The 27,761-nt window shown below is 36.4% G+C and overlaps 1 protein-coding gene across 11 annotated transcripts in view; it reads right to left on the bottom strand.

Moving 5' to 3' along the window:
- Positions 1-27,761, bottom strand: part of CCDC171 (coiled-coil domain containing 171) — a 312,701-nt gene that overhangs the window by 123,546 nt on the left and 161,394 nt on the right. For all 11 annotated transcript variants that reach the window (XM_045470282.1, XM_045470288.1, XM_045470291.1 and 8 more), the window contains 3 exons: positions 24,413-24,639; positions 23,508-23,690; positions 16,734-16,919 (listed from right to left, as the gene is read on the bottom strand). In XM_045470282.1, coding sequence (XP_045326238.1) covers positions 16,734-16,919; positions 23,508-23,690; positions 24,413-24,639 — 596 coding nt within the window. The remainder of the gene's footprint in view (positions 1-16,733; positions 16,920-23,507; positions 23,691-24,412; positions 24,640-27,761) is intronic.

Genomic DNA, 27,761 nt, shown 5'->3' with positions numbered 1-27,761 from the left:
CAACTCAAGATGACGCTTCTTTCTCCTATCAAAACTCCATTTTAGGAAAACATATCAACAAACAACAACAAAATTAAAGGGAGAGGGGCCATCAACAGAAGAAAGACTTCAAATGAGACACGGCAGAGGAAGCTTCACCCTTCGGCCTTGAGTACATGTGGGAGAAGGGGACGGTGATCCACCCCGGTAGGGGCTCAAGACATGAAAACACAAAGCACAAAATAGGGCAGGAGCAAGTCAGAAATCCACGGGAACACTATACGCAGGATGACCAGCCACGCCCACATGCCCCTCCCCAACCCTGCAGAACCCACTGTGAACAGACATTCGCCTGCAAACAAAAAAACAAAAACAAAAAAGAGAGAGAGAAAGAGACATTTATTCCATAAAACAAACTAAAGGCAAACAAGAATCGGAAGAGTTCTCTAAGGGAGAAATAGGCAGCTAGCTTATGAGTGTCGGTGCCACGAAATGAAGACCAGTATATTCGTCTGGGGGGTCACCCAGCCCAGCCAGCTCACAGCCCTTCTCTCAAAAGAAAGCAAACCAGTCACCAAGTCTTCCCTTTTTCTTCATTTTTAAATGTGAATGACCAAACAAATCCTACCATAAACTTGAGGAAAACCTTGGTTCCAGTTACTAGGGCTACATAACAAACTATTCCACAATGTAGTGGTGTAAAACCACCATTTATTACTAAGTTCATGGATTCTATGCACTCGGTAAAAAGACAGGGCACAGCATGGGCTGCGAGTCTCTGCTCCTGGATGACTGGGGCCTCAGCTGAAGGCTAGGGAAATCATCTGAAGTCTCATTCACATGTGTCTGGGAGTGGATGGGCACTGGCTTGTTGCATGAGACCTTAGCTGAGGCCATTAGCTGAAAACAGCCATACAAAGTTCCCCACGTGGCCTGGGCCTCTGGAGAATGATGGCTGGGTTCCAACAAAAAACACTGATGGAGAGAGTCAAGAGAAGCTGAGAGCCAACAGGAGAGAATGAACAGACAGAAGCCATGTTGCCTTTTATGACCTAGTGTTAGGAGTCATGCAGTATCACTTCTCCCTTATGTTGTTCATAAGGGCAGTCACAAAGGCCCACCCAATTTCAAAGAGGGGGAAACAGACCCTACCTCTTCATATCGGACTGGCAAGATTCTGGAAGCATTTGAGGAGCCAGAAATATCACTGTGGCCATTTCTGTAAAACATAGTGTTTGACAGCCCCCAACATGAAAGAAAGGGAGCAAGAGAAACAAACAGGAAAGGGGAGCCTGGGTGGCTCAGTCCATTAAGCGTCAAACTCTTGGTTTTAGCTTAGGTCGTGATCTCCTGGTTAGTGCGTTCGGGCCCCAAGTTGGGCTCTGAGCTGACAGTGCAGAACTTGCTTGGCATTCTCTCTCTCCCTCTCTTTCTCTGCCCCTTCCCCACTTGCTCTCTCTCTCCCCCCCTCTCTCTCTCTCCCTCAAAATAAATAAAATTAAAAAAAGGGGGGGGGCTCAGTCAGCTAAGTGCTCAGGTCACGATCTCAAGGTTTGTGGGTTCAAGCACCAAGTTGGGCTCTGTGCTGACAGCTCAGAGCCTGGAGCCTGCTTCGGATTCAGTGTCTCCCTCTCTCTCTGCCCTTCTCCTACTTGCTCTCTCTCTCTCACTCAAAACTAAAGAAAAAATAAACATTAAAATTTTTTTCAAAAGAAAAGAAACAAAATTCATAAAGGCTTCCGAAGAAAGAGAATTTAAATAATTGTCTATTAAACACAATAAAAAACTACGACTTAAGATATAAAAACTATGTTTTTAAAAGGGATGTTATGAAAAGAGAACTAGAGAATTAAAAGCAATTCTTAGAAATCAAAACTGAGGACCAGAGGCACCTGGGTGGCTCAGTTAGTTAAGTGTCCAACTCTCGATTTCAGCTTAGGTCATGCTCTCTCGGTTCATGGGATGGAGCCCCACCTGGGGCTTCATGCTGAGTGTGGAGCCTGCTTGAGATTTTCTCTCTCCTTCCCTCTCTCTCTCCCCCTCCGCTCCACTCTCTCTCTTTCCCAAAATAAATAAACATTTTTTAAAGTGAGGACCAGTATAAAATATTTAAACAGAAAAATGAAATTTACAGACTTTACCAGAACCTAAAACAAAAAGAACATGTAAGAGAAAATGTAGGGGTGCCTGGGTGGCTCAGTCGGTTAAGACTCTTGATTTTGGCTCAGGTCATGATCTCACGGTTTGTGGGATCGAGCCCCAGTTCAGGCTCCACACTGAATGTGGATCCTGCTTGGGATTCTCTCTCTCCCTCTCTCTCTCTCTCTGCCCCTCCCCCACTCACACATGTACACTCTCTAAAAATTAAAAAAAAAAAAAAAAAATTAAGGAAAAAGGGAAAAAATGTAAGAACCATAAAGGACCAAGCCAGGATATTCACCTTCTGACAGACTAATACTAATAGGTGTTCCAGAAAAATAAAGATAAGAAAAAAAGAAAAAATCAAAACAAAAAAACAGGAGAAAATCAGGTTGAATTTTGAAGCATCTATCGAGTATTATTCCCCCAGGTAAGAATGTCAGTCCTCCCGTGGCTTACATATACTTCATTTTGGTACTCTCTTGCCACCAATACTGACCTGCACTTGAAGTAATCTGGATTACAAACACGTATTTGAAGACAAGCTTTTGAAAGCTAAAAAGCTTCAGATAAAGACACTTCTAGAATTACTCCAGCTTCCAGTTCTAGATATTTTAACCAATTTTCTTTAAAAAAAAAAAAAAATCCATCAGAGAAAATAAAATGCCCCAACTCTGAAAGAAAATGCTGTATTGGAAATAGGATGAGCTATGAAGTTGCAGAAATCCTGAGTTTAAATTCTGACTCCAAAACCTACAAATATGTGACTCCGGGCAAATGTATTAATAATTCTGATCCCTAATTCATTGTGTATCTATTTTTATGTATTATCATATGTATCTTCCCAGGTAATTGTGAGGATTACAGAAAGTATATATACAGTTTCTGGTCCACAGTGGTTATACTGTTGGCATGATTCGGGGTCCTCGTGAGATTCCATAGGCGTGATAGCCATATTCCCACTCTGCCTACATCATCGAAGGAATGTTCTCTGAACTAAGCTAGGATGACTAATCTACCCGTTGCCTGGTCTCACATACTCCTTGTCTGTGTTTTCAGGAATCAATTACGTGCTTCATATTTTTAAGGCAGGAGTCTGTAGCAATCTGAATTCTGTAAACAGAAGCAAATCGATAGGTTCTAGTTCTAATTGTATGAACTGGAAAAGTACTGTTATGTGAGATTTAGCCATAGATGGTGGAAGAAGAAAAGCTGGGGTGATCTCTTCATGTTCTGCTTGCGTACCACAAGAGGGGAGACGGGAGAGTTAGACAAAGCAGGAGAAAAGTAAACTCTTTCTGTCTCCTTAATTATTATTACTTCCCTAAACATAAATGGATTACTGCCATCCAAGTCTGAGAACCAAAAGGAAAGGAAATATTTTAACAGCAGACTGGCCTGAAGTCACCAGCCACGTTGATAGTGACTATCTCATAATAATACCCTGAACCATGTTGGAATTCAGGCAATGATTTGACCCCTAAAGGCTATCCAAGCAAATTATAAGGGACCATTCTAATCAAAGTACAATGATGAGTCTAGAGATAAGGCAACAGCAAAGGATTAATAAGAGAGATACCAAATTCTACACAAATATTTATTTCTAAGAGTTTACAGTAGAAAAATCAGCCAGTTTCCTGCATGAACTTTGCCATGTTCAGCTATTTTAATAAAGATTTTTATTCATTACCAAAAAAAGAAAATCCTGTGAAATTCACAATTTTAATCTAGATCTTAGCGAAAGCACAGACTTTTTAAATCCAGACCATGTAAATCAAAGCACTTGCTACCACCTGGGGGCAGCATACCACTAACTGTCATAAGTCACTGAAGGGCAAGGAGCCAATAGAAGATGGATATGCAAATGACAAAGACCACGCCCAAAACATGTCATAAGATAGATTTCTAACAGTGTACATTTCAATATACATTCATACATTCAGATATATATGTACAGTGTGTATATTTGCATATAAAATTAATATATAAGTAGAAATATATAATTATGTTATATATAAATGTATTATATATTGTATATAAACATATAATTGAAATATATGCAATTTATTTATATAGGGTATATAATTGAATAGTATGTGTTTGTATATAGATATAACCAGGTGTGCATATATGAATGTGTATCTGTATATATACATATGAAGATGATTAAAAACCAAAAAGTCAATGTCATTTTTTAATAAAATGGAAATTTTAATAAAATGGAAATTTTAATTAAATGGAAATAGTACAATTCCTTTTTTTGAAATTCAAAAAAGAATATTCTGACTAATTCAGAATATGATTAAGTGGCTTGATAGGAGAAAATCAGAGTCATTGCTATTGAATTTTCTTTAAGCAGGCAATATATGATAGGCAATAGGAATATTCATATCTTCAAGTCTAGAAGCAATAATATCTTCTAAAACTGACCTATGAATGACTTTGTCAAAAGGCAAATAATTTTTTATTCTGTCATGAAAATATTCTTGTAACACACCAAAAAAATATATGGTACTTACCACTTTTCCTTTAAAAAGGTGTGAAACATTTCATTTTTTTAAATATAAAAATATGAAAATTCCCTACTGTGATAAATTAATATTAAAATTTTTCAACAAGAACACTCTTTAAAGCTATTAAGCATCTTTAAGAAAAGCCTGTTAAGCAATATTAACAAAGACATTTGGCTTTTATATAAAGCAGCTTCATTATGTATATTGTCAAGTTTTTTTCTGGTATTTTTGTTTCTCCATTTGCCCCATGTAAGCAATAATACTTATCTCTTAAAATATCATAACTGTTAAATAAAATATTATGGAGTGTCTTACCAATGTGTCTAACTAAAGTATATACTCAGAAATGTTTGTTCTGCTTCTCTAAAACTACACTACAAGCAAATTAAATTTACATAAAATTATTTGAACAAAAAACACCTATATGGGGGGAAATTCAGTGTTCCTCTTATGCTCAGTGCAAAACAAAAGAATACACCTTTCCTTATCTGTCACACTGGCAAATGTCCTTGGCTTTGATTTGTTGTTATTGGTGTTTTTTTTTTTTTTTTTTTTTTCAACGTTTATTTATTTTTGGGACAGAGAGAGACAGAGCATGAACGGGGGAGGGGCAGAGAGAGAGGGAGACACAGAATCGGAAACAGGCTCCAGGCTCTGAGCCATCAGCCCAGAGCCCGACGCGGGGCTCGAACTCACGGACCGCGAGATCGTGACCTGGCTGAAGTCGGACGCTTAACCGACTGCGCCACCCAGGCGCCCCTATTGGTGTTTTAATAGTAATACCTAATGATACCCAATGCTGATGAGAATGGGGTCAAACAGGTGCTCTTATATATTTGGATCTAAAAAAATATATTCATAGCCTTAAACACACACACACACACACACACACACACACACACACCCCAACCTAAAGTGTCTGCATTTTTATGAGGCGCCTGGGTGGCTCAGTTGGTTAAGCCCAGGTCATGGCTCAGGTCATTGGCTCAGGTCATGATCTCACAGTTCATGAGCCCGAGCTCTGCGTCGGGCTCTGTGCTAACAGCACAGAGCCTGGGGCCTGCTTTGGATTCTGTGTCTCCCCCTCTCTGCCCCTCCCTCATTCACAGTCTGTCTCTCTCTCTCTCTCTTTCTCAAAAATAAACACTTAAAAAAAATAAAGTATCTGTATCTTTGACCCAATAAATCTTGCTTCTTGAACTCGATCCTAAGAATATAATTGACTATGTAGTCAAAGACTTAATTATAAGGTCCTCATCTTCATTTTAATAGTGAAAAAAATAGACACAGTCTGAATATCCAACAACAAGAAAAGAGTTAAATACATTTTAGCACATTCCTAAGATGGAATACTATATGGCTTATGACAATAAAGTTCGTAAATAATTTTAACATTGACATTTATTGTCAATTCCATTCACCCAGGTGTTGATGCATCTCTTTCATATGTCACATCTACTCCACTGGAAAGTCTCCACATTTTACCATCAAAATGCAAACATATCCAGAATGTCATCATGCTTTACTCCTCCCACCCTCTTCCAGGTCACCATTATCTCTGCTCTAGATTATACTGTTAGCCTCTAACTGGTGTCTCTGTTTCCACTTTTGCATACCTACAGTCCACATTCTAATCGTTGCCAGAATGGTGTGAATGTAAATGTAAAAATAATGCCAATCTGCCTAAAAAACAGGATGCAAAACTACATATAGCATGCTTCCAGTCTTATCTGCCAAAATATTAATAATTGTTATATATGTGTGATAATAGGTTTTCATACACATTTGGGGGGGTTCTGTGTTTTTAAAGTTTTTCCTTAATCATGTTTAATCAGAAAAACAAATTATGTAATATTTGTAAAAAAATTTATACAGGGGATCCTGGGTGGCTCAATCAGTTGGTTAAGCATCTGACTTCGGCTCAGGTCACAATCTCACAGTTCGTGGGTTTCAGCCCCACATTGGGCTTTGTGCTGACAGTTCAGAGCCTGGAGCCTGCTTCAGATTCTGGGTCTCTCAATCTCTCTCTCTCTCTCTCTCTCTCTCTCTCTCTCTCTCTCTCTCTTTCTACCCTTCCCCTGCTTGTGCTCTCCCTCTCTCTCTCTCTCTCAAAATTAAATAAATAAACATTAAAAAAAATTATACAAACTTGAATTGTAGGATTCAAAATACTTTTCAGTAATATTTAAAATATGACCTAACCAAAGGTTAGTACTCAATTAAGAAACATAGTAACTCTAATCTCAAATTGTCACTTCTTGATGACAAATTTAAACATGGAGAAGATATTTTAAAATTATATATGAGAACATACACTTTGAACAATGTAAATTATGTCATATGTCTAAACAGTAAAGGAATTTTATTTTATTTTATTGTATATATTTATGTTGTCCAGACTAACAAAAACAGGAATAACAACTTTTTATGAATCTTCTAGATTCTAGCTTGAATCTTCTCTGCTAAATTAATATTTTAAAAAAATGTCCTGAGAGCTGTTATTTTCTTAATTCTGTCTTGTCTGACCTTGAAATATAATTGACTACCCTATAGGTCTCAATGGGATAAGTCATTAGGAAGATAAAAAAATATATGGGATTAAAGTAAAAAATGATAAGACTTTTAAATTAAGTAATGGCATTAATAATCCTACTTTATGAAAATAGGTTATGTGATAGATATTAATTATTATTATAATCAGGATTTATCAACTGAAAAATGTTTAAATTTTTTAAAGTAAATGAATTTGGGGGCTCTTCTGTTTAAAAGTTTACTAGAGAAAAATATAGCATTTATTAAAAATTATGTAAATAAATGACTTCACTGCAATATTCACATTCTATACCCCCAGAGTATGTCAAATAATTTTATTAATAATATAAAAGGCAGAATTTTTTAATGAAAAGAAGGTAAATGTTTATAAAATGTGACCCTTTGCCACAATTACTACAATTCCAAAATATCTTTGCAAATTATTTCACTTGAACTTTAAAAAACGTACTCTTCTTTCCTCTTGCTTCTTCTTTCCCATCCATAATCTAAGTGTAATTAAGTTTGAGAATGGAAAATAATAAAGCACAGAGTTAATTTTCTATTAAAACTGATACCTAAGCAAAAAAAAAAAAAAAAACCAAAGCAGTGGCAGGAAGGTAAAGAATGATCCAGACAGCTGGAAGAGGCGTTAAGCCTTTGAGACCCTGTGAGGCTGCTACCACGTGGTGGGATAAAAGAACACAGCAGAAGTTGGTAGGTGACATAAAAGTTGAGGGAAAAGGGCACATGAATAAGAGCTGGATCCAAGTTACACAAAGGAACTATTTGGGAAACTTGCTGTGAATAAATCCTTATTTTTTTCCTAAGCCTTTCTCTCCCATCCAATGTCTAGAATATTTCATGGACAGAATTACAAAATTGTGACAATTCAGAGAATTTAAGATTTTATAATAGTTTCAGATGCTCTCATCCATTGTGATATCAAAAATCTCACCAAGCATTAGGATAAAGGTATTCTTGGGGCACCTGGGTGGTTCAGTCGGCTGAGCGTCCGACTTTGGCTCAGGTCATGATCTCATGGTTGGTGAGTTCGAGTCCCTTGTCGGACTCTGTGCTGACAACTCCGAGTCTGGAGCCTGCTTCGGAGTCTGTGTGTCCCTCTCTCTCTGTCCCTCCCGTCCCTGTGGGGGGAGGTCTCTCTCTCTCTCTCTCTCTCTCTCTCTCTCTCACACAAAAATAAATAATAAAAAGTTTTTTAAAAAAGATAAAGGTATTCTTTTTTAACTAAATTCACTACATTCTCCACAAAGGTAAGTCCCGTACTTTCCACACAGTAATAGCTCAAATATGTGTATTAGTTAGATGAGCAGAATTGTTTTTTAAGTTTATTTATTTTGAGAGAGACAGAATGTGTGCATGCACATACTCGAGCTGGGGAGGGGCAGAAGGAAAGGAAGAGAGAGAATCCCAAGCAAGCTCTGCGCTGTCGGTACAGAGCCCGAATTGGGTCTCGATCCCATAAACCACAAGATCATGACCTGAGCCAAAATCAAGAGCCAAACGCTTAACGGACTGAGCCACCCAGGTGCCCCCAGAATTTATTTTTTAAGAAAGATAAATCAGGAGGTAATTTTTTAACTTTACAGAAAGATTATTAACTTCATTAAATAATATTATAAATATATAAATATTTTTAAATTTTCTATAAATAATAAGCACATCTAGTATGTTTCAGATATAAGTGAAAGTCATCAGAATTTAATAGATACCTAACTTTTCTCAAAACAAAATGAGGAACTATAACTATACCTTTATTCTAATCCTAATGATTCAGTCATTCTTTTTTTTTTTTTTTTAATGTTTATTTATCTTTGAGAGAGAGAGAGAGAGACAGAGTGTGAGCAGGGGAGAGGCAGAGAGGAAGACACAGAATCTGAAGCAGGTTCCAGGCTCTGAGCTGTCAGCACAGAGCCCGATGCAAGGCTCGAACCCATGAACCGTCAGATCATAATCTGAGCTGAAGGTGGACACTTACCCGACTGAGCCACCCAGGTGCCCCTAATGATTCAGCCATTCTTAATGTCAAATTTACTAGAGAGAGAGTAAAATTTAAAAATCTCTTTTCATATAAGCAATGTCATTTCAGGAAAACTATTCAGTTTCCCCTTATTATAATCTATAATATATTTTTTAAATGCCACAGACCTGATGCCCATCAGCAGATGAATAACTAAATAAACAATATTTATAGTATGGAATTCTGTGAATTCTATAGGTTTCTTTGGAGTTGATTTAAATGACAGATCAGAGCACCTGGGCGGCTCAGTTGGTTAAGTGTCTGACTCTTGATCTCAGACCAGGTCTTGATCTCAGGGTCATGAGTTCAAGCCCTGGGTTGGGCTCCACACTAGGCATAAAGCCGAAAGAAAGGAAGGAAGGAAGGAGGCAAGAAAGGAAGGAAGGAAGGAAGGAAGGAAGGAAGGAAGGAGAAAAGAAAGAAAGAAAGAAAGAAAGAAAGAAAGAAAGAAAGAAAGAAAGAAAGAAAAGAAAGAAAAGAAAAGAAAAGAAAAGAAAAGAAAAGAAAAGAAAAGAAAAGAAAAGAAAAGAAAGAAAAAAGAAAATGATAGATCATTTAAGGTTTATTGTTTAAGGCTCAGAGTACAAGCCTACTTTAGTCTGGACTTGTGGTTTCTTAGGCAATACAACTGCCTCAAAAAGTTGGCAGGTTTTTAATCTGTTTGCTTTCAGTCACTGCCAGGTACTAATAAATACTCCAAGATTTTTTCTTGGAAGTACCCTCACTACTGGTTTCCTTATTCCCATATATCCAAGCATGCATGCAGGCATGAACTTAACGGTGGTTACCTCCAGGCCATGTAGAATAAGAGAATTATACCCTTAATCTGTTCTAAACCAGTGCCTCATACTTTAGATGTTGGTTACAGCAGCAACCCAGTTTAAGATACAAATTTCTGTATGAGCTCCTGCAAGTATTTGACCTACAAGTTGAGTCCCTCATTATAGTAACTGTTTATTTTATGGGGCGCCTGGGTGGCTCAGTCAGTTGAGCATCTAACTTTTGATTTTGGCTTAGGTCATGATCCCAGGTTGTGGGATCTTAAGATCCTCTCTCCCCCTCTCTCTCTCCGCCCCTCTCCTGCCTGTGTGCTCTCTCTCTCTCTCTTAAATAAATAAATAAATAAATAAATAAATAAATAAATAAAATTTTATTTTAATCATTCTTTCATGTATGTCATTAAAAATAAAACTATGTAAGGCAGGATCCAAGATAAAATGGTTAGAATCAATGTTACTAAATTTAAATCTAAACTTACATGAAGTCAAGAAAAAAATAAGACACATTGGCTATGTAGCTTTCATTATCTAACAAACTATACCATATAAAGAAATGTTTCCTGGGGCATCTAGGTGGCTCAATCGGTTATGCATCCTACTCTTGATTTTGGCTTAGGTCATGATCTCACAGTTCGTGAGTTTGAGCCCCACATCAGGCTGTGAACTGTCATCACAGAGCCTGCTTGGGATTCTCTCTCTCCCTCTCTCTCTGCCCCTCCCCCGCTTGTGCGTGCACTCTTTCTTTCCTCTCTCTCTCTGTCTCTCTCTCTCTCAAATAAATGAACATTAAATTTTTTTTTAGAAAAAGAAAGGTTTCCTAACAAAACTGCTTTAGAGTTTCAGTAGCACTAAAGATGTTATAGACCAGGTCAACAACATAAAATATCTAAAGAACAGAGTGGGGACGTAGAGAAAAGATAGTAACAAATCTTTAACTTGTTCCACTTTCTTCCATACTACACTTTCCATGTCCATTTGTCTATAATTCCCAGTGATAGAGAGGTATGCTAAAACTAAATCATTCCTGCCTTCAAAGCATGTTGCATTCACTGACTTGAGTTCTTAGAGAATTTTATAACTATTAAACTAGTTCCATTAATCCAAGATCAGCCACAGAAAGAATGGCTTTCCTAAGCCCACAGATTTTAAGATTTCCTCTTTGTCTTTGTTATTCTATAGTTTCATTACTGTGTTTCTAGATGCTTATTCATATTTTTTTCATCTTGCTCATAGTTCAGTGAGTTCCTTTAATTTGCGAAGTTATTCTTAGGTCACAGGCCATACAAACCCAGGCTGTGGGCCATAGTTTGCCAATCCCTGATATAGTTCAACATGCTAACAGAATGAGAGAAAAATCATATAACTATCTCAATAGATACTTAAAAACGTATTTGATAATATCCAAAATTCATTCATGATTTTTTATTTATGCATAATCTAGGAAGAAACCCCCTTTAACCCGATATGGATTTATCAACTAAAACCTATAGCAAACTTTCTCCTTAATGGAGAAAAGTAAGAAAGATCTTCTTCAAAATTGGGAGCATGGTAAGGATGCTTGCTGCCTCCATTTCTACTCAACACTGTATCCTAGCCAGTGCAGTAAGGAGAGGGAAAAAATTAAAAGATTAAGGTTTGGAAAAGAAAAACAAAACCATCACTATAGAACAAATAATGTAACGGTCTATGTAGAAAACCCTACAAAGTACAGACAGAGTATTATTCAAATTGACAAGAGAGTTTAGCAATGTGGCTGAATATAAGATTAACATATTGGGGCACCTTGGTGGCTTAATGAGTAAAGCATCCCATTTCAGCTCAGGTCATGATCTCATGGTTCGTGAGTTTGAGCCCCACATTGGGCTCTGTGCTGACAGCTCAGAGCCTGGAGCCTGCTTCGGATTCTATCTCTGTCTCTCTTTCCGCCCCTCTCCCACTTGTGCTCTATCTCTGTCTCTGTCTCTGTCTCTCTCTCTCTCTATGAATAAATGTTTAAAAAAAAAAACTTTTTTAAAAGATTAAAATATTTATTTATGTGCCCATGTCTTCATCAACTTTAGTTTGGGTGAAGGGGGTAGAGTGCAGGGTGGGGGTGTAGAGCGGGCTCCTAAAGGAACTAAATTAAACAAGCTTTTTTCCAGAGAAAATTTTACATTAGCTTTTGCCCAGACATTACTGACCTGATATTATCCCATTCAGGTTATTAGGCAATTCCTTAGTGTGGGAACCACAAGTTCAAGGCCTGATCTACTGGTGGAGCCCAGAGCTTTGTCTCCTACTTCCAGCATTGACTTTGGCATTTGCCTACAGCATAAGCCCAGCATCTGTTCACAGTGCTAACTCTGATTCCACTCATTGGGGTTTGTTGATGTTGTTATAGTTTTGTCCTTGGAGATTCCTTTTCTCTTTAATGCACTACTGTAATACAATAGGTATCTTGCTCTAAATATAGTTGTCTCATAAAGGAAGGCCTTTCTGAGCATCACATCCAAAGTATGATTTATGAAAACTATGACATATAGAAAATGATGAAAAACAAAACCCCAATGTGTTAACTGGTTGTTTTCAGATAATAAGTTATAAATAACTTGTTTTCTCTTTTGTATTTTCCATATTTTCTATTCATGATGTTATTCTGTTTTCATAAAGAAGCAATACATTTTATTTTTTTAAAGGGACACGAGAAAACTACTTACGTACTACTGAAAAATACAAAAGAATATTTATCAAGCATATACTTGCTGTTCAACTAGTATCTTAATTAATTCCCATAAAAATTCTGTAACTTAAGTATCATTATCCCTCATTTTGCAGAAGATGAACCTGAGGCTGAGAAAGGTTAAGTTATTTGCCCAAGTGATAGAACTGGGATTTGAATTCAGAAATACTTGTTCCAAGGCCAGTGCTTTTTCTGCTGAACTATGCCATCTCCCACAAGAGAGCATTTTCACATTACCACCTGCTAGTTCTAATTAAGAGATAGTAATTAAACAATTCTCCACTCCTGACAACAATATTTAAGCTACTGGCATTTTAAAGAAATGAATATGAACAGCTTCTTCTCTGCTGGAAGATTCTACACCTAAATACAAACCACGAGTTATTACAGAAAGAAAAGACTCCATAGGACACTGTTATACACTTTGTCAAAGCCTAGTTAATTTCATTATCTATTAACAGGACATGAGCCATTAAAATGTTGACTAACATATTTCTAAAAATGTTCAACTTGACTAGTAATCAAGGAAATAGAAATTAGAGTAAAAATGCCATATTGATCAAATGACAAAAAATTCTTCAATAGTAATAGCCTGGTTGGGTAAAAAGTGAAATCACAGGATATCTGGGTGGCTCAGTCAGTTAAGTGTCAGACTCTTGATCTCCACTCAAGTCGTGATCTCACGGTTCGTGAGATCAAGCCCCGTATCGGGCTCCACACTGATAGCAGACCCTGTTTGGGATTCTTTCCCCCTCTCTCTGCCCCTCCCCTGCTCCCTCTCTCTCTCTCAAAATAAATAACTAAACTTAAAAAAAAGTGAAATCACCATATATTTTACAAGAGAAGTGAACTGGTAAAAATTTGCTGTAGGCCAATTTATAACATTTATACTTTAAATTTCATGTGACTTTTCACCTAGTAATTCCTCATCTAGGATTTTATAATAAGGAAATAATTACAGATATGTGTATAAATATTTAGCCACAGGATTGCTCATCTTAGAATTACTTATAATAGAGGTAAATAAGGAAAGAAGGAAAGAAAGAAAGAAAGAAAGAAAGAAAGAAAGAAAGAAAGAAAGAAAGAAAGAGGCAAGGAAGGAAGGAAGGAAGAGAGAGGGAGGGAAGAAGAGAGGAAGAGAAACTGTATTAAGAAACTAGGTTAAAATATTCTGCATATTCAAAGAATTCTATCAGCCATTAAAGATGTTGATACTGCTATATACCTTAGCATGGAAAGAAATTCTTGACATGATGTTTTCAGAAACTAAATTAGAATTTATGTATAATAGTATGATTGCATTTTATTAACCTAGATTTGGTTATATTTCCATATTCACAAAATGTAAGATCTGAAATAATATACAACAAAATTTTGACAGTAGATATATCTGATGATATGATTTGGGAATCTTAATTTTTATTTTTCTTCATCGATATTTTCCTATTTTTACACAATGAATATTTATTAATTGTGTTTACAAAAGGGAAAAAACATTGATATAACAGAGTCATATCAACTAGTAAGAATGCATACAACTATTATTAATATATAAAGTAGTATGTTATAAAACAGCATATAAGTATGTTTTCATTAGGTAAGAAAAACTATATATATTAGGTTGAACCATATAAAATTGCTGGCATTTTTCTGCTTTTGACTTATAAAAACAGTAAAGTGAAATGGTTTGACTTAATATATGTATCAGGAAAAATATACTCCAAAATATTAATAGTATCCTGGGACGATTTTTCCTTGAAGTCATCTGTATTTTCTTCTGTTAAATTTCAGTATTTTCTAATTTTTTCTAGAACACTAAATCCCAGCTCAGAAGACCCCAAGCAAGTCAACTGAACACTCTGTTTCATCAAAAAAACAATGAGACTAAATTAACAACACAAAAAACAAAGGCACCTACGTGGCTCAGTCCCTTAAGTGTCTTGATTTTGGCTCAGGTCATGATCTCAGGGTCATGCAATGGAGACTCACATCAGGCTCTGCACTTACAGTGCAGGGCCCACTTGGGATTCTCTGTCCCCCTCTCTCTCTGCCCCTCCCCTGCTCACTCTCTCTTTCTCAAAAATAAATAAACATTTAAAAAAGAAGAAACAAAAAGAGAAACAACAGGTGTTGGCAGAGGATTCAGAGAGAGAAAACCTCTTACACTATTGGTGGGAATGCAAACTGGTTGTGACCATTCTGAAGATCAGTATGGAGGTTCCTCAAAAACAAAAATAGAACTACCTACCCTAGGATCCATCAATTACACTACTAGGCATTTACCCAAAAGATACAAAAATACAGACTCAAAGGGGTACATGCACCCCTATGTTTATAGCAGCATTACCAACAACAGCCAAATGATGGAGAGATTCCAAATGTTCACAAAGTGATGAATGGATAAAGAAGAAGTGAGATATATATAGAGATAGATAGATAGATAGATAGATAGATAGATAGATAGATACACACACACACACACACACACATACACACACACACACACACACACACACACACACACGCTGGAATATTACTCAGCCATCAAAAAGAATGTAATCTTGCCATTTGCAATGACATGGATGGAGCTAGAGAGTATTATGATAAGCAAAATAAGTCAGTCCAAGAAAGACAAATACCATGTGATTTCACGTACATGTGGAATTTAAGAAACAAAACAAATGAGCTAAGGGAAGAAAAGAGAGAGAGAGGGGCAAACCAAGAAACAGACTCTTAACTATGGAGAACACACTGATGGTTACCAGAGGGAAGGTGGATGAAGGGATGGATGAAGTAGGCAGGGATTAAGGAGCACACTTAATGTGATGAGCACTGGGTGTTGTATGGAACTGCTGAATCACTATATTGTACACCTGAAACTAATATTACACTGTATATTAACCAACTGGCATTTAAATAATAACTTCAAAACTGGGAATAATAATAGTGCCTATTTCATGGGGGTAACTTAAGAATGAAACAAAATAATTCATGTAGAGATAGCAGCACAGGGTCTGGCATACGTGTGCTGTCAATCCATAGTAAATGTAATGAAACAGTTAGGAAGGCAGATGTGAAATCTGACCCCCGAGGTCTAGCACTTAGCAGTGGTTATGTGCGTAACCTCTCTGTATCTTGGTTTTCTCATTTACAAAATGGGAGTTATCCCATAGAGTTAGTATGAGGATTATATGAGATAATAGCTTATAAAATATTTTGCATAGTGCCTGGCAAATAGGAAGCTCTCACTAAATTTTGACTATCTTATTAGTAGTATAGTATTAAGCTATTAGAATAAATATATACTATTTGCATCATAAATTATATATCAACTCTGAGTTGCTTACTGCATTAGATAGGATACCCAATATAGAAGCTATATTATATAATTTTTGTTTTCCTGAAATTAGTTATTTCATTCTGGTGTGTATAACTTCACTAGTGAAAACTCCACAAATGTAATCAGAAACAAGAATTCTATTACACTTCACAGCCAACATCTCCTAAAGATACCATAGTCCTAAATCCGCTAATAAAATTTTCTAAATGACAACTATTTTATTGTAACTTCTCTTTTCCCTTCTAGGTATCTTTGCCACAAATATATGACATGAAGACCAACTCTTCCCAAACAAACCTTCCTCCTCCCCAGACATGCACTTAGATAAGAATCAGACAGAGCGAGATGCAAAACTCTTCAAAATCCAGAAGATACATAGAGTCTCAATGGCCAGGGGGTATAAAGCAAGTAAAGGAAAAGAAGTGAAGAGAAGAAACAAAGGAAGATAAATGAAAAAAAAAATTAGAAAATTACTCCTGGAAAAAAATCCCTACTTTGTTTTCACCTAGCAAGTAGTTTTCAACTGCTTTTACATTTTCAATACATGTGAACGCATGCTTAGAATTGAGGTTTCAGAACCAAGTTCATTCCATCCTTACAAACTTTTACAGGATAAGATTTCTCCCTCTTCAGGAGATAGAAATGATTCCCTCAGAGATCCACACCTAGAGGAAATAAACCAAGGTCTTCCTACCTTAACAGCTTCTCCTAGAGTTTGGTTCTTGTCAGCTTCCTCACTGGAATGCAATTCAAGTCTGTAATTCAACTCCTGTAGCTGCTGAGCCTGTTCATTCAATAGCATCTGTGCCTGTTGTTCCCGAAGTAACGCGTTGTTCAGTTCTTCACATGCACTTTCAAACTTCTCGTGGGTGATCAATTTCTGGAAAAAGGTTACAAAATCATTTGTAAGCTAACTGCACTGTTGCATCACTTTTCAGAACTATATTTGCTAACATAGAGTATAACACACACATTTCAAAAATGTCCGATACATAACAAAAGTACAATTTGTTTTTCTTAATTTCATAAGTCGAGATTAAAAAAAAAAAACACATCACTCTTGTTTTAAAAGCAGAGCAGCTATACCCCCAAGTGTTGTCATTTTTAGTCAAATAAAATCTTAAAAAAACTTATTTCAAGTTCAAATAAATCCATAATGCTCAGTTTACATTTCATACACAAGCACTTTTTATAAAGAACATGATTGTAAGAATTAAAGCCTTTAACAAGTTCCTATGCTTATTATTTTGATGTTTATTTATTTTCAAGAGAGAGGGAGACAGAATGCAAGTGGGGGAGGGACAGAGAGAGAGGGAGACACAGAATCCTAAGCAGGCTCCAGGCTCTGAGCTGTCAGCACAGAACTTGACGCAAGGCTCAAACTCACGAACCACAAGAATCATGACCCAAGCTGAAGTTAGACAGTCAAACGAATAAGCCACCCAGGCACCGCACAAGTTCCGATGCTTTGAAGTGATCACCCAAAAGTCTGTGTTAGTGTATGTTACTTTCAGATCTCCCTTCTTCAAGAATCCTTACCAGACCAGACCTCCCCAACTCTTATGACTACTCACACTTCCTTACTATATTCCTTTGTCTTCTTGATAGTCATTACCATTATCTAAATCCACTACATATAGTCACTATTTTTACTGCCTGTCCACACCCTGCCATCAACCACTTATTTAAGGACATGAGCTCTGCTGGGTAGGGACCCCATTCAGCATGCTCACGTAACACACAGAAGAGCGCCTGGCACTCAGTAGGCACTCAGTAAATATTTGTTGAATGAAAGAATATTCAGACATAAACATCTACAAATAAAACTGTGCACCAGAGTATATAACACCTTTTTTACAATATCATGACTGCTTTATAGAGCAGAGCACTGCATCTATCTAGACAGTTCTAGCCAGGGGCCATCCCTTAAGGGGTGGGGAATCCAGGGCAGGACACACATGTATTATCTCCTGTTCAAAACAATTAAGCAAATGAAACTTAACACATCAAACAACAAGAGACATCTTGATCTTGAAGTACAAAGAACAGGAAATGTTTCACAAAAGGTAGGTAACCTGTGAAATATATATGGAAAACTAAAAGGAACCATGCAAGCCACCTAACCATGCTGTATATATCAGTATCTATCTATCTATCTATCTATCTATCTACACCTATATAGATATAGATCTGTAGATAGATATAGATATATAGATATTTAAGACTGATAACTGTCCCATTGTTGAACAGGTTTTAAGGTGAATATAATTAACCACAAGTAGAAAGCAAATCGATTTAAAAAAAAATTTTTTTTTAATTTAGGGTGGGGGAAGAGGAAGAGCAGAAAAAAAATTCTATTGATTCTTGGCATCTGGAATATATAAATTATTGCAGTTGAATGTGGACTTTATCTCTGAGTTTTCTGACACATGAGACAAATGTGCTTAGTTATAGTTTCCTCATGGGCCAAGCATGCATCTCATGCAGAGAAAAAAATTTTTGCTAGAACCAAGTTTGAGGATAAGTTTATTACATGGATCTTCCTATATCATAATATAGTCTTAACTCAGTTTTACTTTGGCACCAAGTACCTTGTGTGCTACTTTCCAGAAGCAACTGTCTTTTACTATTATTTACCTTTTCAAAGGTATATATAATGCATTCCTCAACACTGATTGAATTCTAAAGTATAGCATAAACAACAGCAATATTATAGCATAAAAATAGATGCCAAATGACTTACTTAAGTTGACACAAGATAATAGGAACGATCACAAGCACACAAGAACGTTGCATCATTTCCTGAGATCCATCTAGTAAAGGCGTATCTAATGTATCACTGATACTTTTATAGGGTTTAGATTTGGACGAACATCTATCTTTGGCTCCCTCCTAACTGCTGCCTCACTCTCCGCATTGCGCCATTACAACTAAACCCTCCACTTCCAGAACATCAACTCTAACAGCCTCTTCTGGGCACTCCTGTTCATCTCAACGTCTTAACATCCCTCTGGTCACTGATGCCACAGCATTCTCCTGGGTCTTATGAACAGATATTTTTGTATTTCTTCTACCTTTTATTTGTTATGTTGTTCTAAAGTACCACTCCTCGTGGTGACCATCTGTTACTTGGCCCCTATAAATCAAGATCCCCATGATTTCGCAGGACTTCTTTCCACCCCTCCAAAGTTTCTCCTTCACCTTAAAACTAGGCTAATTTTAGCCTCTCTCTCTCTTGTCCATCTATCCCTCCCAGAGACTGGCTCATTTCTGTTCTGTCTTCAGAAACCAAACAGAACGAAAAAAGCATAGCAATGAAGAATAAGAGATGGTGTGTAAAAGCAGTTGTGAGGAACTTACAAAGAAAAAAAAATCATGGGAGTTTGCTGTTGAAGAACAAAGGTCAGTAGATTGGTCAGTGAAAATGGTGCTCAGAAGCAGAGAACTGAATAGCTTCAGCAGGCAGGACATTTTCCTTTATGTTACAATTTCAGACCAACTCTAAGGAAGCTATTTTATTCTCCTCCTGAAAATATTTGGCCTGAAATCAATGAAAGATGATGATTGCAATCACACTCGTCATTTTTTAGAGGAAGATAGCAGCATTTTCCCATCTATTCTGTTTTTAATGAAACAAGCCTTTTACTCACACAGCTAGATATAAACATTAACCACTGGAGCGAAGTAGTCAAAAGCGTGAGTTTTGCAGCCAGACGACTTAGGTTCAAATGCTGTCATTTCCACTTACTAACTATGTGACTTTGGGCAAGTTACTTAGCTTCTCTGTGTCCCATATCCCTTGTTTGTAAAATAAAGATAATAACATTGGAACTGTTACTGATATAAGAGGACTAAATGAATCAACTCCTTGAAGTGCTTAGGGTCAGTGCCTTATACATGGTCAATAGTGTCATTAAATGTTAGAAATCATCACTTTATAATGTTACACCTTACAACTGTATGTCCAAATATAAAGGTACTCGGGGCATCTGGGAGGCTCAGTCGGTTAAGCGTCCGACTTCAGCTCAGGTCATGATCTCATGGTTCCATGAGTTCGAGCCCAGTGTCAGGCTCTGTGCTGACAGCTCAGAGCCTGGAACCTGCCTTGGATTCTGTGTGCCCCTCTCTCTCTACCCCTTCCCTGCTCATGCTCTGTCTCTGTGTGTCTCTCAAAAATGAATAAATGTTTTAAAAAATTAACAAATATAAAGGTACATATCTCATTCATTCAATTATTACTTCAGTTAATGCTATTTTTATTTCTGCACTTTAGTGAAAATAATTCACACTAAACATTTCCTGGAGCATGTTAGCTTTTGCTGCAAGCCACTTATTCAACCAAAGTTCTTACAAGAGGATTCTGTCACCTTCCAGCAACTTTTCTTCAAACTCTAACCTTCTGCTGGATTCTAGAAATTGAGTCTGACTGCTTCCAAACTAATCAAAGATAAGATGGTAACTTGTTTTACTACTACTTAGCTAAGGACTAGAAAATCATATTGTATATAATACCTACAATTCCTCACGCATATTCCAGAAAGCAACATATATAATCTTCCAATTTTCAGGAAAGTCACTATTATCTAAATCTAAAAAAAAGTTGACTTATTCTAAATCTCAAATCGTATCAATAGCTGTTTCTTTCCATTTTGGCAGACCACCTCTACATCCCAGATTTAGTTAGTACACACAATTAAAAGCAAATCAAAAGGAGGCAGATACACCCTCCAAAGGAACTGGCTTTTAAAAGTATAAACAGCTGTTGGGATACCTGGGTGGCTCAGCTGGTTAAGTGCCCAACTCTTGATCTCGGCTCAGGTCATAATCTCAGGATTCATGAGATGGAGCCCCACATCAGGCTCTGCATTGACAGCGTGGAGCCTGCTTGAGATTCTCTCTCTTTCTCTCTCTCTCTCTGTCCATCCCCTGCTTGCTCTCTCTCTCAAAATAAATAAATAGCTCTTTATGCTTAAGTATAATGGAAAAAAATTGGAAAAAATGAAGCATCTATTAATAAGAGAATACTCAAGGGGCGCCTGGGTGGCTCAGTCGGTTAAGCGTCCGACTTCGGCTCAGGTCATGATCTTGCAGTTCATGAGTTCGAGTCCCACATCGGGCTCTGTGCTGACAGCTCAGGGCCTGGAGCCTGTTTCTGATTCTGTGTCTCCCTCTCTTTCTGCCCCTCCCCCGCTCATGCTCTGTCTCTCTGTCTCTCTCTCTCTCTCTCAAAAATAAGTAAATATTAAAAGTTAATAAAAATAAGAGAATAGTCAAATTTTGATACATCAATATGATAGAATTGGGAAAATCTAAAATCTAATCATTTATAATTATACATTATAAATTATATAATATAATTATAAATTAGATTATAATTATAATTATGTTATGATCTATTCATTTCATCTAAAGTAAAATTAATAAGTGACACAGGAAATGCTTATAATAAGTGAATATTAATATTTGTATATATGTTTTTTGCAAATTGTACATGCAAAATCATTCTAAACTACAACTGTGCATAAAAGCTTGCATCTTCACACAAAAAACACACCAAAATATGTGGGGAACAAAACTCATCCACAATTCAGTAGTAATTGGTTATGGGCAGTGCGATTTCAGTGATTTGAACTTTCTTCTTTAAACTTTTTTGTATTTTTACTTATAGCTATCGTGTATTACTTTTATAATAGAAAAAATGTTGAGGCAGCTCTAAAATTTTACCTTCTCTGAACAAAAAACTAAGAAAGTGAGGGAAAAATGGGTGTCTTTATTTTTTTTAATTTTTTTTTTTTTACATTTATTCATTTTTGAGAGACAGAGACAGAGCACAAGCAGGGGGAGGGGCAGAGAGAGAGGGAGACACAGAATCTGAAGCAGGCTCCAGGCTCTGAGCTGTCATCACAGAGCCCAAAGTGAGGCTCGAACTCACAAACTGCAAGATCATGACCTGAGCCGAAGTCAGACGCTTAACCGACTGAGCCACCCAGGCACCCCAAAAACCAGTGTCTTTAGACATTCACTCATAAGAGAAGTATTACTTATCTTCAATCAGAAGGGTAATTCACGATTACTTGACCTGACTAATTTATAGGAACTTTTTGCCCTTTGAAAGCACAGCTATTTGAAATAATAACTAACATTAGCAATTTACATTATCATAGGATTAGTAACTAAACTGCTATCTGCCCCTCTGTTTCCACAAATTTTAAAACTGCACATTCCAAATTAGCCTTTTTAAAAAAATTTTTTAAGGCTTATTCATTTTTGAGAGACAGAAAGACAAAGTGGGAGCAGGGAAGGGGGAGACACAGAATCTGAAGCAGGCTTCAGGCTCTGAGCTGTCAGCACAGAGCCTGACACGGGGCTCAAACTCATGAACTGTGAGATCATGACCTGAGCCGAAGTTGGACACTTAACCGACTGAACCACCCAGGTGCCCCTCCAAATTAGCCATTTAAACTGAAGTTGAACTTGCAAAGATTCCCCAAAGAAGAGGGTACTAAAAGTAGCTTGCTGCTAGATTTGGGAAACAAATTTTGTATTCGTATTTATATTAGTTGTCATCAATTGAATACAATTTTGAAGTTACAGGGTAATGTCTTAACTCTATATTCCTATATCCACATTAAAAACAGCAGTGTGACTAACGAACCTGGGCAGCAGAGTATGTGTGTATCTCCACGTTACTGTGCTTCATATATTTACACATTTTGATCTTGATTTAATGTTATTTGGTACCTAGCCTTCCTTTGCTCATCTATCTTCTGCTTTCTTAAATAATGTGTGAGTTTGATGGAAGTTAGATTGAACATTTCTTTGGAAAAGCAATTTGATTTCAAAAGAAATAATCCAATGTACTCAAAATATTTAATATAAAAAGAAAAAGAGAGAACATCCCACCTCCTGTTCCAAACACCAGACTCTTCAATTGGGAGAAGCATTTTATTATCTTTTAGTACACATTTGGGGGTTTGTTTGCTAAAGCAGTTAATCTCTCCTAACTATAACTTACTCTTTTCTACACTTTCAGCCACCGTATACATTTTAACAGGCTGTGAGTTCTGCTGACACAGAATCAGTATTCCCTTAAGCATCAGGTATTAACTCCTGTTTTTTGAGGTATAATTGAGATATAAGACTGTGTAAGGTGTGCAACCTGTGTAACTTGATACACTTATATGTTACAGTATGATGACCAATATTGCACTAGCTAACAACTCTATCATATGACATGATTATCCCTTCTTTTTGTGGTGAGAATATTTAAGATCTAGTCTCCCAGCAACTTTGACTGTATAGAATGCAGTACTGTTGGAAATTTTAGAAGGGAAGTCTTCTGAATTATCTGAGAAAACAAACAACAAAAAGCTAAAAGAAATCTGTAGATCTACAGATCGTATGTGTGTGCATACGTATCAGCAAAGAGCGCGCTAGAGCCACGGTATTTTAAATCACACATACTTACCGACTGCTTAAATTCATTTAATTGCATTTGGAGACCCTGGGCTTTGTCGAGCTCCTTTTTCATTTCATTCACGTTTCGTTTGAATTCTGTGACCTCCAAACGCAGTGAACGGCGCTCCACTTCTGCCGCGTGCAGTCTTTGTGTAAATCCAAATATCTGCTTCTGTAATGATGCTGTGCTTTTCTGTTGTTAATCAAGAGCAATTTTACAAGCAGTAACTACAGGTTGACTAATAAATCAGGGGCAATGGCCCTTTTACCAACTTAAATGTATCTTAGATTATACAGAAAACAATACTAGCTGTAACGGAAACTTAGAGGTGAAGGCTTTATTTTTTATGTGACCAATAATTTGGTTTATATGAAATGAACAACGAAAGAAAATAAATAATCTAGAGGGCTAGAAAATGGAACTGACATCTGTTTATGTCTCATAGAATTCTGTTGCAGCCCACTTACAGAAAACAGTAAATCCACAACTCATGCCAGAACTTTTGTATTTTGATATTTAAGACACTTTGACATTTAAGTGCTATTAGTATTACATTAAAAGACTACATGAAGTCTGGGGCGCCTTGGTGGCTCAGTCAGCTAAGCATCTGACTCCTGATCTCGGCTCAGGTCATGATCTCATGGTTTGTGGGATCAAGCCCCGTGTTAGGCTCTGTGCTGACAGCACAGATTCTCTCTCTCCTCTCTCTCTGCCCTTCCTGCTGCTCATGCATGCTCTCTCTCTCTCTCTGTCTCTCTCTCTCTCAAATAAACATTAAAAAAAAAAAAGATTACATGAAATCCAAAGGAAATCTAGATACATTCATGCAAAACTAATTTAAACTACAAATAAGTGTGATTCAGAATTAAATTTACAAGTACTAAAGTCACTATGTAATGAAATTGCATACATACCAAAATGGGCACATGACCATGTAGACCATACTTCAGGGCCAGTGTATTTACTTTATGAAGTCCACGAGCCAGCCTCTGAACCAGAGAATCTTTTTCTACATACGTAATACTCTTGCTACTATGCAAAGGTATGCTCTCCATTGCCAGACTAATTTTATCCATGAGTTTTGCAAAAGAATTCTTGGCTGCACCTACGAGTAAATGTCCACAAATTCTGGAATTTGGATCTTCGGAAAAAAAAAAAAAAAAGACACGATGAAAATGTGAACTGTCTCTTGCTCATTTTACAACTCTGCCAATCACCACACAATTAAAATATTTTCTCAATTATACAATCCCCATTCACCTGTAGTAATTCATTCAAAAAGTCCCCTCCCACATTAATTTTCACTATGAAAAAAGGAATGCAGAAAATAGATTACCTATTAAACAATACAGCTAAAGAAAATCTGCATTCATTTACATTATATCATTTACACTAAACCACTATGACACTAAAAATTCATCATCACTCTTTTCTTTGTTTTAAAACCTAACATAAATTCATTTTCTATTTACAACTACTGACGCTTGTTACCTTAATGTCAAACTATTTATATGCTCGGACAAGAAAATATAATTTGCCTTATTCCAAGGCAATTAAAATTTTACAACGACAATTACTTATTTCCCCACAGGATTTCGGTAATCATTCCTCTCACATAATGGACTTAAGGTCCCAGCATATCCAACATGGCCTGCTTACTGCTAGATTCATCAGGTCTGTAATTAATAATTGCGTTTAATGTTGATAAATAAAATTGTCAGTGCACTGTCTACTAATTGGTATTCCAGATAATGGTTAATAGGTTTATTTATGCCTTAATAAAAGTCATGTAATTTAGTTTTCCCTCTGCTAGGCAGGTCTTAATCTGTCGTTACTTGTTTTATGATACTATCCATGTAAAATGACAAGCATGGAGAGATTATTTAAATTCAGTAGTATGCCTTTCTACATTTCCAGAGTCTCTGCTGTTGGAATTAATTTAAATATAAACAAAAAGTATATCTGGCCAGTTTTATCCAATAGAAAAAAATGCTTTATAATTCTAAGAGTACATATGGTTCAACAATGAATAGCAACATTGGCTGAGAAGGTAATCAATCAGTGGTTTTCTAAGTCAGAAAGAACAATATCACAGAGGCCCTGTGTTCAAAAATGTGAGGCTTGTTTTATTCCTTTATTCCTCAGTAGACGAAAGGAAAGATAAACTTTTAAATTATACAGCAGTCAGATTTTGGAAACCACGTTGCCTAGAAGTTACACATAAAATAAAAATTGTAAATTGGATAAAAGTATCATATCCTCCTTGTAGAATTTATTTTTATCAGTTATCGATGCACGGACTTCTAAGAACATAAGGTGATATAAGTTTAATTCTGTATACCTCTCATAAACATCCTGAGAATCCCACTGACAGAGGCATATGAAGTGTTATTAAAATACACGGTTCCTTTGTTATCAATCAATTGTTTAAATAAGTCATGAATAAAAAAGAATTCAGTAGCTTCATATAACAATTAACATATAATACAGCACACATATTTAAAAGAATTGCTAAACTATTATTTAATAGGTCACTGTTGAATGAATAAAATTTATTTTACCTATAACATTCAATATAAAACATCATTCCAGTGCCTAATATATGTATTCCCTGTTTCTCAACTGGCTTTGCAGGTACTTCAGTCTGTCTTTTGTTATCTCAGTAAACTCTGTATTTGCACTGTGCCAGTCTAGAATATATGGATGTTTTGTATGTTTGTTGGATTAATTATATTTTTTTACTTTCATAGAAGTTGCGACAATGCAGAATGCAAGAATGCATTCAATAATACCAAGAAAAATTAATATTATCTTTAATGATATGCCAAAAGTTATTCTTTTTAAAGAAACAAGATAAAAGTTCATCATTTTGGGAAATTTTCAGGTATATCAAAGTAATAAAATTTTCACAAAGAGCCTTTAAAAGCAAAAACTAACTACAATTAAATTTTAATGAACAGCGGTTTTCTACTATATCATAGAAATGTGTTTGTGTAGATACTAACCACTCTGAGAGGTAAACTTAAGTGACAATATAATTCTCCAGGGCATTCTTCTGAATTTTTAAGAAGTGGGAAAGAGGCATACACTCTAGTTCCTCACTTCTCTCAAGGAATTACAGAAAGAACACTCACTAAATAATTTATACTTTGATGAGTAAGAAGTGTGTTTTTATAACATACTTCACATTCTACAGTATAGAGTACAATTAATTCAACACTAAATAAATGAAGAAACAAAAAAATCCTCTAGTGACATAGCTGTAGTTATTCGTATAATGATACAGAAATAAGAGACAAAAATAAGGTCACTAAAATTTCTCATGTCTAAACTTGTCTAAACTGTTTAAATGTTTGTTACATTTAACAAATTCTTGTTTATGTAAAATACATTTATTAATCACTTCCCCTCTCTTTTATAGCATATGTCGTTTGAGAAAGAAGAAGACTCTATTGGACTTTTTACAATAGCAAAGGCAATAGCTACACTTAAAATCTTTAAAACAAATTCATAAATGGGGCGCCTGGGTGGCTCAGTCGGTTGAGCATCTGACTGCCTCTCAGGTCATGATCCCGTGGGTTCAGGCCCCGCGTCGGGCTCTGGGCTGACGGCTCAGAGCCTGGAGCCTGCTTCGGATTCTGTGTCTCCCTCTCTCTGCCCCTCCCCCACTCACACCGTGTCTCTCTGTGTCTCAAAAATGAATAAACGTTAAAAAAAATCAAAACATTCATAAAGAATTGTGCTTTTTTTTAAGTTTATTTATTTATTTGTTTTTTTGAGAGAGAGAGAGAAACTGAGCACATGAGCAAGGGAGGGGCAGAGACAGAGGGTGAGAGAGAGAATTCCAAGCAGACTCCTCACTGCCAGCACAGAGCTCGAAGTGGGGCTCAAACTCACAAAATGTGAGATCATAACCTGAGCCAAAGCCAAGAGCTTAACTTAACTGGCTGAGCCACCCAGGTGCCCCAGTTATCAACCTATTTTAAGTCTGATTATTAATGTATTCAATGCAAGACAGTACATTTAAAATACAGACTAAAGTTAATTTTTTTAGAAGATATAGCCCAGTGAAAGTTTTTTGCTTAGCCAAACTACGAACATTGAACTACAAGGTGATCTCGAGAAGGCACTATATGTGCCATATTGAACATCAAAATTGTTTTGTACTTAAAAATAATGAAAACCCCAATTCACAAATATATACTGCTGCAAAGGTAATTAAAGCATCCACAGTTCACTTTACAAATATAGGTAGGCTTGGGG

This window comes from Leopardus geoffroyi, chromosome D4 (genome assembly GCF_018350155.1).
Source record: "Leopardus geoffroyi isolate Oge1 chromosome D4, O.geoffroyi_Oge1_pat1.0, whole genome shotgun sequence".
Taxonomy (NCBI): domain Eukaryota; kingdom Metazoa; phylum Chordata; class Mammalia; order Carnivora; family Felidae; genus Leopardus; species Leopardus geoffroyi.
This window is presented reverse-complemented; position numbering and strand designations above follow the sequence as displayed.